Source organism: Physcomitrium patens, chromosome 12 (genome assembly GCF_059467195.1).
Source record: "Physcomitrium patens ecotype Gransden chromosome 12, ASM5946719v1, whole genome shotgun sequence".
In the NCBI taxonomy this organism is placed as follows: Eukaryota; Viridiplantae; Streptophyta; class Bryopsida; order Funariales; family Funariaceae; genus Physcomitrium; species Physcomitrium patens.
In genome coordinates, this window is record NC_143421.1 from 2,867,950 (window position 1) to 2,879,495 (window position 11,546).

General features: G+C 42.3%; 1 protein-coding gene across 4 annotated transcripts; it reads left to right on the forward strand.

The window, feature by feature from the left end:
- The first annotated feature begins 581 nt into the window (after positions 1-581).
- LOC112289529 (serine/threonine-protein kinase CTR1) lies at positions 582-10,219 on the forward strand. Of its 4 annotated transcripts, none has more exons than XM_024534781.3 (17): positions 582-1,237; positions 1,644-2,052; positions 2,512-2,835; positions 4,208-4,513; positions 4,848-5,288; positions 5,389-5,492; positions 5,718-6,460; positions 6,763-6,803; positions 6,982-7,050; positions 7,302-7,402; positions 7,563-7,641; positions 7,893-7,991; positions 8,158-8,226; positions 8,405-8,454; positions 8,848-8,929; positions 9,415-9,509; positions 9,844-10,219. In XM_024534781.3, exons 1-17 carry the CDS (start codon positions 924-926, stop codon positions 9,962-9,964), a joined length of 3,447 nt encoding a protein of 1,148 aa, XP_024390549.1. In that variant the 5' UTR covers positions 582-923; the 3' UTR covers positions 9,965-10,219. The 4 variants fall into 4 exon arrangements, 2 of the variants coding, with proteins under 2 accessions (XP_024390549.1, XP_024390551.1); XR_016505684.1 differs by having other exon boundaries at positions 588-1,237; positions 7,182-7,402; XR_016505685.1 differs by having other exon boundaries at positions 588-1,237; positions 4,280-4,513; positions 7,182-7,402.
- The last annotated feature ends 1,327 nt before the right edge of the window (positions 10,220-11,546 follow it).

The window sequence follows — 11,546 nt, forward strand, 5'->3', positions numbered from 1 at the left end:
CTACTAAAACCCAAGATCAATATGAAAAAAATCCAAATCATAAACCAATCATTGTGTGACTTCAACATGTTTCATAAGAACAGAATATATGTGTATATATATATATATATATATATAAACATATAGACTGCTCAAAATTTCCATTCCCAAACTCCAAATTACAGATATTTCAGAAGTGAACAAACACCAAAGAACCCAGAAAAAGAAAAAAAAAAAAAAAGGACCCCCCCCCCCCCCTCTCTTCAATTTTATTTCCCCCACAAGAGCCACATTCTACAGTTCATAAAAATAGACAGAAACATTCAACAAAATTCAAGTTTCGGGTATCACACTTCGATCAAATAGGGTTTAGGTACCCAGGTCGATGGCGTGGCACAGCTGTCGTAGGGGGCGGGCAGACGGGCAGGCGGGCAGGGGACAACAAACACCAAGGGATTTGGAAAGAAAGGGGAAGGAAAGGAAAGGAAAGACAAGGAAAGATAAGCAAAGGAAAGGAGCTGGGATGGGCTGGGCTGGGTCGGGGGAGTTAGGGGGGGGGGGGGTGGGCGAGGGCAAAGGCCACAGCAATGGCAGCACAGAAGGCCATTTCGCACCCTTCTCCTTCTCCTTTCTTCCTTTTGTCTTCTTCCTACTTCTTCTACCTTTGGTGTTGGTGTTGTTGTTATGGTTGATGCTGTAGCTCCAGGTCACACCCAGATTTGCACGCACATCGCGACGCTGACGGTATGAGATACAAAACCTGCGAGACGCGCGTTGTTGTGGATGCATGTGGGTCGTGGGGTTCGGTGGACAGTGGACGTAGCGTCGCGAGGACTGGGCTGGGTTTTGGAAAGATTTCGTGGGATTGGGGGCGTTTTTCGGGTTGAGGCAGGGCGCGGGGCGCTGGAGCGGGAGGAGGAGTAGACGCGGAGCGGGATCACCGGATGAGTAGCGGGGACGATGATGCGCGCGTGAGGGAGTTGAGACGGGGTCATTCGGCGCAGAGTTCGCGGGAGCGATTTCATCAGGAGCAGGGGCAGGTGCTGCAGCAGCCGCCGCCGCAGCAGCGCCGTAGTGTGTTAGCCATGCCTTTAGCGCAATACTCCCGCCCGTCTTCCTTTAGTGGGAGTGGTGGTGGTGGAAGTGGTCCTTCGGGATCCTTATTTGGGAGGGCTGGGAGCACGAAGCAGCAGAGTACGGTGCAGAATCCCAGCCAGCCATGTGTCTCCATCGATCTTCGCGGGAATATTACTAGCTGGTGGGTTTTGGGGCCCTGGATTTGGATAGGTGATCTCTGTAGGGCACTGTTGGACCTTTTTGGTGGAAAGGTAGGGGGTGACCGGTTTGGTGGGATGTATATGTGGGTGACGCCGGGTAGCATATTGGGGTGGGTCAAATGGGTGATTTTCTGAATTCGCAGTTCTTGAGTAGTTTTGGATTTTTTGTATTGCGGTTGAAATCCCATTTGACTCGAGCAAAAATCTCAGTCTCTTAGATGTTGGAGTTGGGATTAAGGGCGCCGAAATCGGATAGCCCCAGTCTCATGGACGTGCTACTGTGACAGTCTTAGGAACAGTCGATACGTGCTAAATCCGAGATCTTTAGGAGTTGTATGCTCAATTTGGAGTTTATTTGGCTGGTTATAACTGATTGTGATTGCTCAGGAACCGAGCCGCAGAGCAGTTGTATCAATTCAAGGAGGGGGAGGTTATGGGTAGAAATTTGGTGGATTTAATAGTCCCTCCGAACGCGAAGACAGCTGCCTTAGATACAATTATGCGTGTGGGACAAGGGGAAGTGTGGATAGGTCAATTCTCATGTGTTCGCAGAGATAATGCGATTTTGAACACGGTGGTGACACAGAAGCCTATCCTGGACGACGACCAAAAAATCAGTGGAATTTCAGTTTGTACAGAGCCATATAGTATGCCTGAACTTATGGCCCGGAACTATTTTGATGAAGGAACTGGGAAGATAACGGACGAAAATAATGTTGGGGACGCAGTTCACTTACCAAATAAGAGTGCTTTACATCATCCCAGCGATGGTGACGCACCTGGGAAGAACCTTCTGGTGTGTCTCTTTTGTATTTTCTCGTGTGCTTCTCTACTTACTGATGTTGGTGAGAGGTGCTTGTGTTGCGGGTAATTTGAGTCAGCTTGGCTTTAGTTGAGTGCGGCTTGGAATGCCATGGAGAATAGATCTCACCAGTCCGAGCTACTGCGCAGATGGAATATGAGTTTTAAAACAATGTCCAAATTATTAGTGTATAGAGTTGATGAGGTCAGCTTAAGAATTGCTGAAGTTTTTGTATATCTTACAAGCTCTTGGCATAGCGGGATAAATGTAGAAGATAGTGTGGAACACATGATGTGCGGCGAGAGTAAGATGGATCAATCAGATGTTGATGGTTTAAGTAAATGCACCCCGCCTTGTCACATACCCACCTCGCAAATTTCACGACCTCTTCTTACTGATAATTTCTTATCGCCCTACAAATTGCCCTAACTCCATTAAGCTCTATCTCAACAGAAATTGGGGCGTAGTTCGGTGGAACAACTCTTGCGGAAACTACACATTGGCGCCGGAATGAGGCGGGAGGAAGAGGACGCAGGTCCTAGATGGCCTCCTGAAAGGCAAAATTCGTGGGAGTCCGAAGATCCTAATGATTTTCTTCAGGAGCGAGAACGTATGTCGCATGGTTCTGTTGCGGGTAGGATGCACAACGATTTATATAGAACCGGTGATTTAAGTAACGTCGACGGTTTTGCACTACCTCTAGTTGCGGTCGGTCATGGTGGGGGACCTTACATTATGGGAGGTGAGGGGGAACACGAGGAATTCGGAGGTTTTCAGGTATGCCAGAATTCCCTTCCTTTTGCTTGTTCGTGTGCGTGTTCATCCTAAATGACGTTGCTCCTCACTCCTCTGTCCTTTCTTAGATTTTCCTAGACCGCCAAGAAACTTTTGGTACTGTCCTGTGATGGTTACTTGAGTTTTAGCTCTAGCCGACTTTGTCAAAAGCAGATATGTATTATCCTTTTGTGTCATTGAGAAACTTCTACGGAATTTCGTTAAGCAAGTTTAAATTCCTCGAAATTTTAGCCAACCTTAAGGATAGGGACTTGCAAATGGAATTTGAAGGATTTTCATCAGTAGCAACGTTGTTTAGGAATCACAACATGGTCAAGCCGTTGAAAAAGGTTCGAGTTTCGTTTTTGTAGTTGGTCTTGTACGTTTTTTTCACGTTGAACATTTATACTAGCTTGTTAATGTGGATGGGACCTTTCGAAGCTTCCAGAATTTATAGGTTACATGTGTTGTTGCTTGTCGTAGGTGGTTCTTTTTGTACTGAAACCGAGAAGGAAGTAAACGCTGAAATGAAGTCAATTGTCATTTGTATTGGTTTTATGAATCTACTTTATGATTTTTTCCGAATTAATATTGCGGTTTGTTTTCTTTGTTATGGATTTCCGTAGCGTTTTCATCTAGGAATATATTCGTAAGGTCACACTTGTGCTGACGATTTTAATATAGTTAAGTGCGTTTATGGTAGTTGATGGTTTCTACAAGCCTATCGAGTGTAGGTGCATTCGTCGGCTCTGAGACTAGAGCAATCGGTTTGAAGGCTTAGCACGCTATACACATGAGACTAAGCTTTGACAAAGTGGACCTAAGGATTCGTCAGTAGTTTTTATTCTCGGCTGTTGCTCCTTATTTTAGGTTTCATCCTGTCCGGTAATAGCTATATTTATGGTATTCGTTGTCCTTTTAGATCTTTTCAAGCCCATTCATGCCGGTGTGGAAGCCTTTTGCGAATGATATGTACTTGCGATGTTGCATACTGAATTCAAACTGTTGGTTCAGTTTTAGCGGCAGTGTTTCAGCACGCATTAACTGCCTTTTATTGCGTGGAGGTTATTATCGTATATTTCTTCAGTGGCACCCGGGGCATAGCTAGAAGTTGAAGGAGTGAATGATGAAAAAATGTAGTGATGTTCGAGACCTGTAGAGTTTAAGTTCACGAGATAATGCTATGCAGACTGACTGCAACAGCTGCACCTCTTCCGAGTAATTTTGCATTAACATCGCTGATCCCAGTTCAAATTTGGAGGTGGCATATCCACAAGAAAGATAGTCGTCATCGACACCTGCTTTTGCACCGTTTATTTAATGTAGGGTGACTTGTAGTCCGTCCGCCTTGAAATACGTATTGGCTCTGGCTCAGGTGCTTTCTCGGACATCCAGTGGAAGTGCAGCAAATTCTGTATCAGGGAGCCCTAACATCGCTTCCGTACAGGGAAGCTCGGCCGAAAGCACCGCATGGAATGCATGGATTGGGCCTTCAGGAGGAGTGAATTTTCAGCAAGCTGAGGAGGATTTCCAGCTTCAGTTGGCCCTAGCATTGCGAGTTGCAGCGGAGGCCGCTGCAGTTGATGACCCAGACTTATCTGCAAACAAAAGGGGTCCATTGGGGAGCGCGCGGCTAGTGCCAGGTGTTAGCCGTGTAGAATCCACAGCTTACCGGTATTGGGTGAGTGGTTTTCTTGCCAACTATATTCCATTAATAGTTATTATATTACTTCTGCATACTGCCATCGTAATACTGAAATTGGGATTCAAGTGGTCGATGCTTCAACGCTCAGAAGACATCTTGAGCACTCGCCAATCTATTAGTAACATGCCGTTCTACTGCCCCGTTAAGTGGTCTCACCAAAGCACATCCACACTATGGATCAGCCATGGTAGTTACTGTTTGCTTTCAGTGTATTTGTCGAGTATGCATGGGCAGTGCGGATGCTGCTGGATCTTGGTTGAAGTGAAAGTTTCTGACTGAATTGGATATAACGTATTTAATTTTATTGCAGGTTAGCAACTGCTTAGGTTATGAAGATCGTATCGAGGATGGCTTTTATGAGATTTGGGGCATGAGCCCCTACGTATGGTCCATGTGCACAGATTCCAATGAACTTGGGCGCATGCCTCCATTGGAGTCGCTTAGGAGTGTCAACCCTGCAGAGGCAGAGTTCGAGGTTGTCCTCGTAGACAGAAATGGAGATCCACACCTTCGGGAGCTTGAGGACAAGGCTGTGTCACTTGCATATGAATCCCAAGAAGTTCTGGATCTAGCAGCCAAGTTGGCTCAGATGGTGGCAATTCAAATGGGTGGTTCTGCAGTTTCGGATGAGGCTTTAGCTGAGACATGGCGAACTAATACCTCCAAAATGACCCTACTGCTTGGAAGTCTAGTGCTTCCCATTGGAATGCTGAAATGTGGCTTGGGGAGACATAGAGCACTGCTGTTCAAGGTATAACCCTATGGCATTCCTTGGATGTGAATTATAGGGGCATGGTTTGTGGAAGTCTGTGTTTAGTTGGCAGTAATATCGTGGCTTCGCATGAGCACAGGTGATGGCAGATAGTGTCGGACTGCCATGTCGTCTGGTTCGTGGATCTTCGTACTGTGGCAAAGAGGACGATGCAATGGTGGTTGTTAAATGTGGAGATGATAGGTATTACGCTCTCTCTTGAATGAAAGGAATGTCCAAACATGCTTTTTGGTGGGAACTCGTAAGTATGAATGATGCGGGTGTGGTTATGATGGATTGTGTTTGCTTGATGTTTATTGAGATAGTAAATGACATAGTGACTCTAGTGTTTGTAATCTGCTTCTAAGGATGCACTTATATTTGTTTGTTGATAATTATATATTTAATCAACTACTTACTTATTTTCAGGGAATGGATGGTCGATCTTCTAGTCAAGCCTGGGCAGATACTGGCTCCTGACTCACGACTAGCTGCTCCACCTGCCGTCATTGCTTCACCCTTGCAGTTTGAGAGGCAAGGTCCTTTTGGTGGGAGCAGTGTTTCAGTACTTCATTACTCACGTTCTGAAGTGGGAAATAAAGAAGCAGGAAGTGGGCTAAAAGTTGGAGGTGCTTCTGATGCAACCTTGAGTGTGCCCAGCACCACAGCTGTGCCTACAGTTCCTATTAAGATTGACATCGATCAGGGTTCCCTGAGTTCCCCACGTGGACCTTCTCAGAACATGGGTCCGAGGAGAGGAGGCATTCCTTCACCTAGAGGAAACGTTGCTCCTCAACCTTTCGATTTTACTCCCTTACAATTCGACCAACGGACTAGTGTAGCACAGATAGCTAGAGAACGAGAAATGGAAAAGGAGAACAGCTCACCAATGGAAAATCATCTTAGAGGTGGCCAGTACGATGGCTCTCAAAGTTCACAGCCTAGTCAGAACCAAGATGCAGGACGGACAAGGCATTCTGAGGTGGGTTCTGGACAGTCCGATGATGTCGCTGGGCGTGTCCATCCACCAGAAAGGGGAGCTTCAAGTAGTCAGGAAGAGGAATCATCAAGCAAGTACTCCAGAGACAGATTGGTTGAAAATGCAATAGAATTTGCGAGGGAGTTTGAGATTCCATGGGAGGACCTCATAATCGGTGAACGTATAGGACAAGGTGCGTTATCGTGTCTAAGTCAGAATTCTGATGTTACAAAATGCTCTAATATATTCAGTTCGAGTAGTGTAGGGATGGAAGAATGTACCTGCCAGCTCGTACTCTTGCACAATAGATTCATGTGGATGGTGAGAAGCTAGTTCTTTTTTTAAAAATGTGAGAACAATTATCCTCATCTTTTCATGTTTTTTTCGAAGATTCCTTCCCCGATTTGGCTTTTAAAGTTTAATCCCATGCTTTGCCTTTGATTCTGCTATGTGACGAGCTTGTAATTCAACAGCCGGTATTTCGAATTGTCGCAGGTTCTTATGGTAAAGTGTATCGGGCTGATTGGCAAGGCTCGGTGAGTAGCTTTTGTTCTCTTCTGTAGAAGCTTCCGAGCTTTTTTTTACATACTTGTCATAGTTGTCTATCCTTTCTATACCAACCAAGTATGATAAAAGGAATTAATTCTGTATTTTGTGCTGGATCATGCGTTCTTGGATTACAAGTTGTTCAAAGCGACGTCGTTGGTGGTGCAGGATGTCGCTGTGAAGGTTTTCCTAGATCAGGACTTAAAGGTGGAGGCATTGGAAGAGTTCAAGAGAGAGGTATGCTGGATTTTATTGTGTTAAACTTTAGATTCTTGATAGAAGATTGATTTATCGTGGCAAAGACATTATAGAGCAGTATGCCTTAATATTGTTTTCTTCCCAGCAAATGACATCGTGGCGTGGCGCAGGTACTATTGTTCTGGGAAATATTAGCAAGTCTCAAGTTGCACCCAAAAATTGTTTTGCGCCCCACACGTTTCTCAGAAGTACAAGTTTTTACTTGAGTTAGTGCTATTTTTTGTTTTTAGGTGGCCATCATGAGGCGACTGAGGCATCCTAACGTTGTTCTCTTTATGGGAGCAGTCACAGTACCTCCCAATTTATCGATCATCACAGAATTTTGTCCAAGGTTGGTCACACGAATATCGAACTAGGGTATTTGCTGAATGCAAGAACTTGTTTAGATTGTGATAATGTATTCCCACGAAGATTTCACTATTTTTTTTGAACGTAAGATGTGCCAGATGAGTGTTGGGAGTGCTAATCGAATGTTGGTTCTGTGATTGTAGAGGGAGTCTGTACAGGCTGCTACATAGACCCAATCGAGAGCTTGATGAGCGTCGACGTCTTCGCATGGCCTTGGATGTGGTCAGCTTTCGTCCCGACTTGTTTGAGATTTTGGTTTTGGTTTCTTGGAAAATTGGAAATTCGTGGGATCTTGTAAACAAAAACTATATTGCTTACTTATTTACTTCAAACTTTTTGGATTTCTGGGAAAAACCGTTTCTCGCATCATAGGTTAGTAATAGTGGTGAACATCGATTTTGTCCAGTTTGACAGAGCACGCTTTTAATGGTGAAGTGTAGGGTCATGAAATTGATATATCATTCATTTTGTAGGTCAAAGGAATGAACTATCTACATCGTTCCTCACCACCAATTGTACATAGGGACCTCAAATCACCCAATCTATTGGTTGATAAGAATTGGACTGTGAAGGTTAGTCGTGCTGACTATTGCTGCCAGTCACATTTATGCGATGAGAAGTTGGTCTAATGGCGTTGCTTTCTGTGAAGAAGTCTGTTAAATTCATGTGCCTTTTTCCTTGGATCAACCTCTATTGTTTGGTGGTTTTATTCTGATTATATTTTTGGGAGTTGTGCAGGTTTGTGATTTCGGACTGTCTCGGTTGAAGCACAATACATTTTTAACATCAAAGTCAAGCGCTGGAACGGTATATTTTAAACTTATCTATGACTTTTTTTGCCCCTCTTTTATTCCTGAAAAAGAAGGATATATCTTTTTGCATTTATTTGAAGACAACAAAGGTTGCTTTGACTCTCAAACTGCTAATGCTGCTATAGATGCGACAATGTTTCCCTACTGATGTTTCTTCCTGCACCTCTGTTTAGCCGGAGTGGATGGCACCAGAAGTGCTTCGAAATGAGCTCTCGGATGAAAAGTAAGCCTTTTCACATCATTGTCTGTTGACGTATCTTTTGGGAAGAACACAGCCTGGGCTATTTATTTATTTATTTATTTATTTAAACCCCCCGCCTTCCTCCCGATTTTATAGCAGCAACTTTTAGTTCAGATACTGTTTGTGTCAGAGCCGAACCAGAAGTGATAGAAAATGGTAGGGGATTTTTTCAGTCCCCTAATTACTGTGAATCGGTGATCGTTGCCTTTATTTTTGGACAAATTACTCCTCGTATTGATTATATTCTAGCAGGTCAGAATCAATGTCCTTCGAACTGACCTATCTTCTGCAGTATAGAAGTTGGACCTTAAAGATCAATGTATCTATTACTATTCTGATATTGCTGTATGTGTAACGGTTGATTCTGGTGTATAGGTCGGATGTGTACAGTTTTGGGGTCATCCTATGGGAACTTGCTACCCTCCAGCAACCTTGGGCAGGAATGAATCCTATTCAGGTCTGGGCGATAATCCTATTATTTCATTTCTGTAGCCAACTAGGCCTTGATCGTCCCAAATTGTTTCGCCTGTTGGAGTAGGTTATGCACACAGCGGAATTTGAAAGTTTGAAGCTCTTATGACTGATTCCTAAACTGTAATTCAAGCTCGTCTTCTTGACTTTTCTTTTGTGCGAAAATTATTAAGAAGAGGGGATTATGCTTCCAATAATCTTGAACATTATCATTACATCACTAAACTACAAAGAAACTTTGTTAAATTTGACGTGCTATGCTATTCCACTCTTAACCACTAAGTCCCATCGTCATGCTGACTTCAATATCGTAGCAATAATTTCTTGTTCGGGTGGATATGATGTAAAAATGATGTGCCCAAAGGCTAAATTCCTCTTGCAAACCATTCTTCAGACTTAATGTTGCAAATTGCAAAACCCCATTGCTACTTTATATTTTGAAAACCTTACTGATTATTGAGCTGCATTCAGGTTGTGGGAGCTGTTGGATTTCAGCACAGAAGGCTTCCAATACCCGAGAGCATTGATTCAAATGTCTCCAATATCATCAAAGCATGCTGGCGCATGTATGTTCCAGTCTTTTTTCGTAGAGTTGTTTCATTTACGTGTTTTCTTTTTAATCATCTGATTTGGTTTCTGCGTTGCACCAAACACATTCGGTACCTTCTCGTGAATGTGGATCAGAACCTTGCTACGTTTCTGAAGAAAGTAAACCTGGTCACGCTGAACCCAGGCGGATTCTGCTGGCCTCGGGTATACTGCGTTGGGACCACGGAATCCTTTAGGCCGGAGTAGTCCTGGCTTGTCAGACGCTAGGCCAGTAACTTTTTTCTGTACAAACAGTCTGCATGCTGAGTCCTGGTCTACATTAGCTAAAGGTTGATTTCCTAATGCTTTCAGGGATCCAAGATCGAGGCCCACTTTCTCGGACATTATGCAGGAATTAAAGCCTTTGACACGACCTGCGATGTCTCAGCTGGGTGGCACGCCAAAATCTGGACTGAGTGATCGAGACCTATAAGCAGTTGTAAATGGCACAAAACATGGGTTATTGTGGACATTTTGCCGAGTCAAGTGTATAGACTGAAGCTTCAATCCCATCTTAAGAGTAGTCTGTGTATAGGATGTAAGAGTCCTATACAGAGCGTAGCAATACAGGGTGGTTATCTTGTCTCTAATGAAGGCAAACTAGAGGCTAATGCCTTAAATGTTTGTATAATAAGCAAATTACAATACTCAGAAAGCCAGATGTTGGTTTGCTATTGTTTTCAGTCAATGCGTAGTTGTATTGTGAGGCCATTGTGTCCAGTTTTCTACTGTACGATGCAACACACAGACTGATTCATTGTTGCGTTCTATGCCCCACAACTTGAATGCTAAGGACCTCTCGATTTTTATGGAGGAAAGCATTTTGATCGAATTTATGGAGCTTGGTTGCACATCTTTCTTCCTGTGATTAGTGTTTTTATAATATTGAAGCTTTGCCTCACTAAAATAATTCACATAATACATTTACTTCTGTTGTTGACATGTGGTAAAAGATGTCTGCAACTTGAGTTGATTAATTTTAGCTGTATTTATTCCATACCCAATAATCACAACAAAAATTTAAAAAAAGATTTTAAAAGAAATATTTCATTTTGTCTTCTAGTAATGTGTATTTTACAAATTATTAATGTTGTTTTGACATGATTTATTGAATCTGAACTACACTATTCAAGAAGTTTAACAAACCTTGGCATAATGTCATCCATGGCACATTTTGTCATCCCATTTTGTCTTTATGTATGTTAAAATATTAGATGTGATAAAAATCTTCAAATGTTTTTTTTATAAGGTCAAAAAAATTAGTTTCATGGGTTAAAATTCATATGTACTCTTCTTAAAACTTGTTGTCTAACATCTATACAAATTCAACTAAAAAACTCTTATAGCATATGTTTATGAAGTGAGATAATTATGCAGATTTAGTCAAGTGTTTCTACATACGTTGGTGTTAACAAAAATTATTAAAATTTTCTTTAAATGAAAATAACTTCATGAAATATAAATAAATAAATAAAATAGTATTAGATATGTATTTCAAATATAAAAAAATCAAATCAAATCAAATCAAAATAAAATGTATGTAACAATAGTTTAGAGAAAATATCATATATACCCTTCAAATATGCTAAAATATCAAGAATACCCATGTATTCTTCATGATAGCATATATATCCCTCAAATTTGTGATAATAGAAAATGTACCCTCAATGGTGATAAGGTATCACTAACATTCCTTGTTTAGTCATCATTCAAGGCCAAGATTGAGAGCCGCACAAATTTTGTTACATCCTTTTTTAACCTGGAATATAAATATAGACGAGGCTTGCTTTTAGAGTGTTTTGTCAATCTTGCAAGATCATGTTGTAACTTGGGCAATAGAAGAAGTTTGCTTGCCTAGAGGCTAGTTTAGGTGCATTTAGTTCAACGGACTTGCACCCTCACAATATCACACCTCTATTGCTTTATGCTTTAAGAATGGCATAACCACACCATACTCTCTCTCTTGTGTTGTGTTCATGAATCAATAGCTCCAACTATATTTTGCAAGAGTTTTA

Excerpts from the sequence above, each read along its gene's own strand:
- LOC112289529 (XM_024534781.3), top strand. The coding sequence starts at position 924 with ATGAGTAGCGGGGACGATGATGCGCGCGTGAGGGAGTTGAGACGGGGT. Across the intron at positions 7,051-7,301 it reads TGGAAGAGTTCAAGAGAGAG|GTGGCCATCATGAGGCGACT; the intron begins GTATGCTGGATT and ends TTTTGTTTTTAG. Across the intron at positions 8,930-9,414 it reads CAGGAATGAATCCTATTCAG|GTTGTGGGAGCTGTTGGATT; the intron begins GTCTGGGCGATA and ends AGCTGCATTCAG.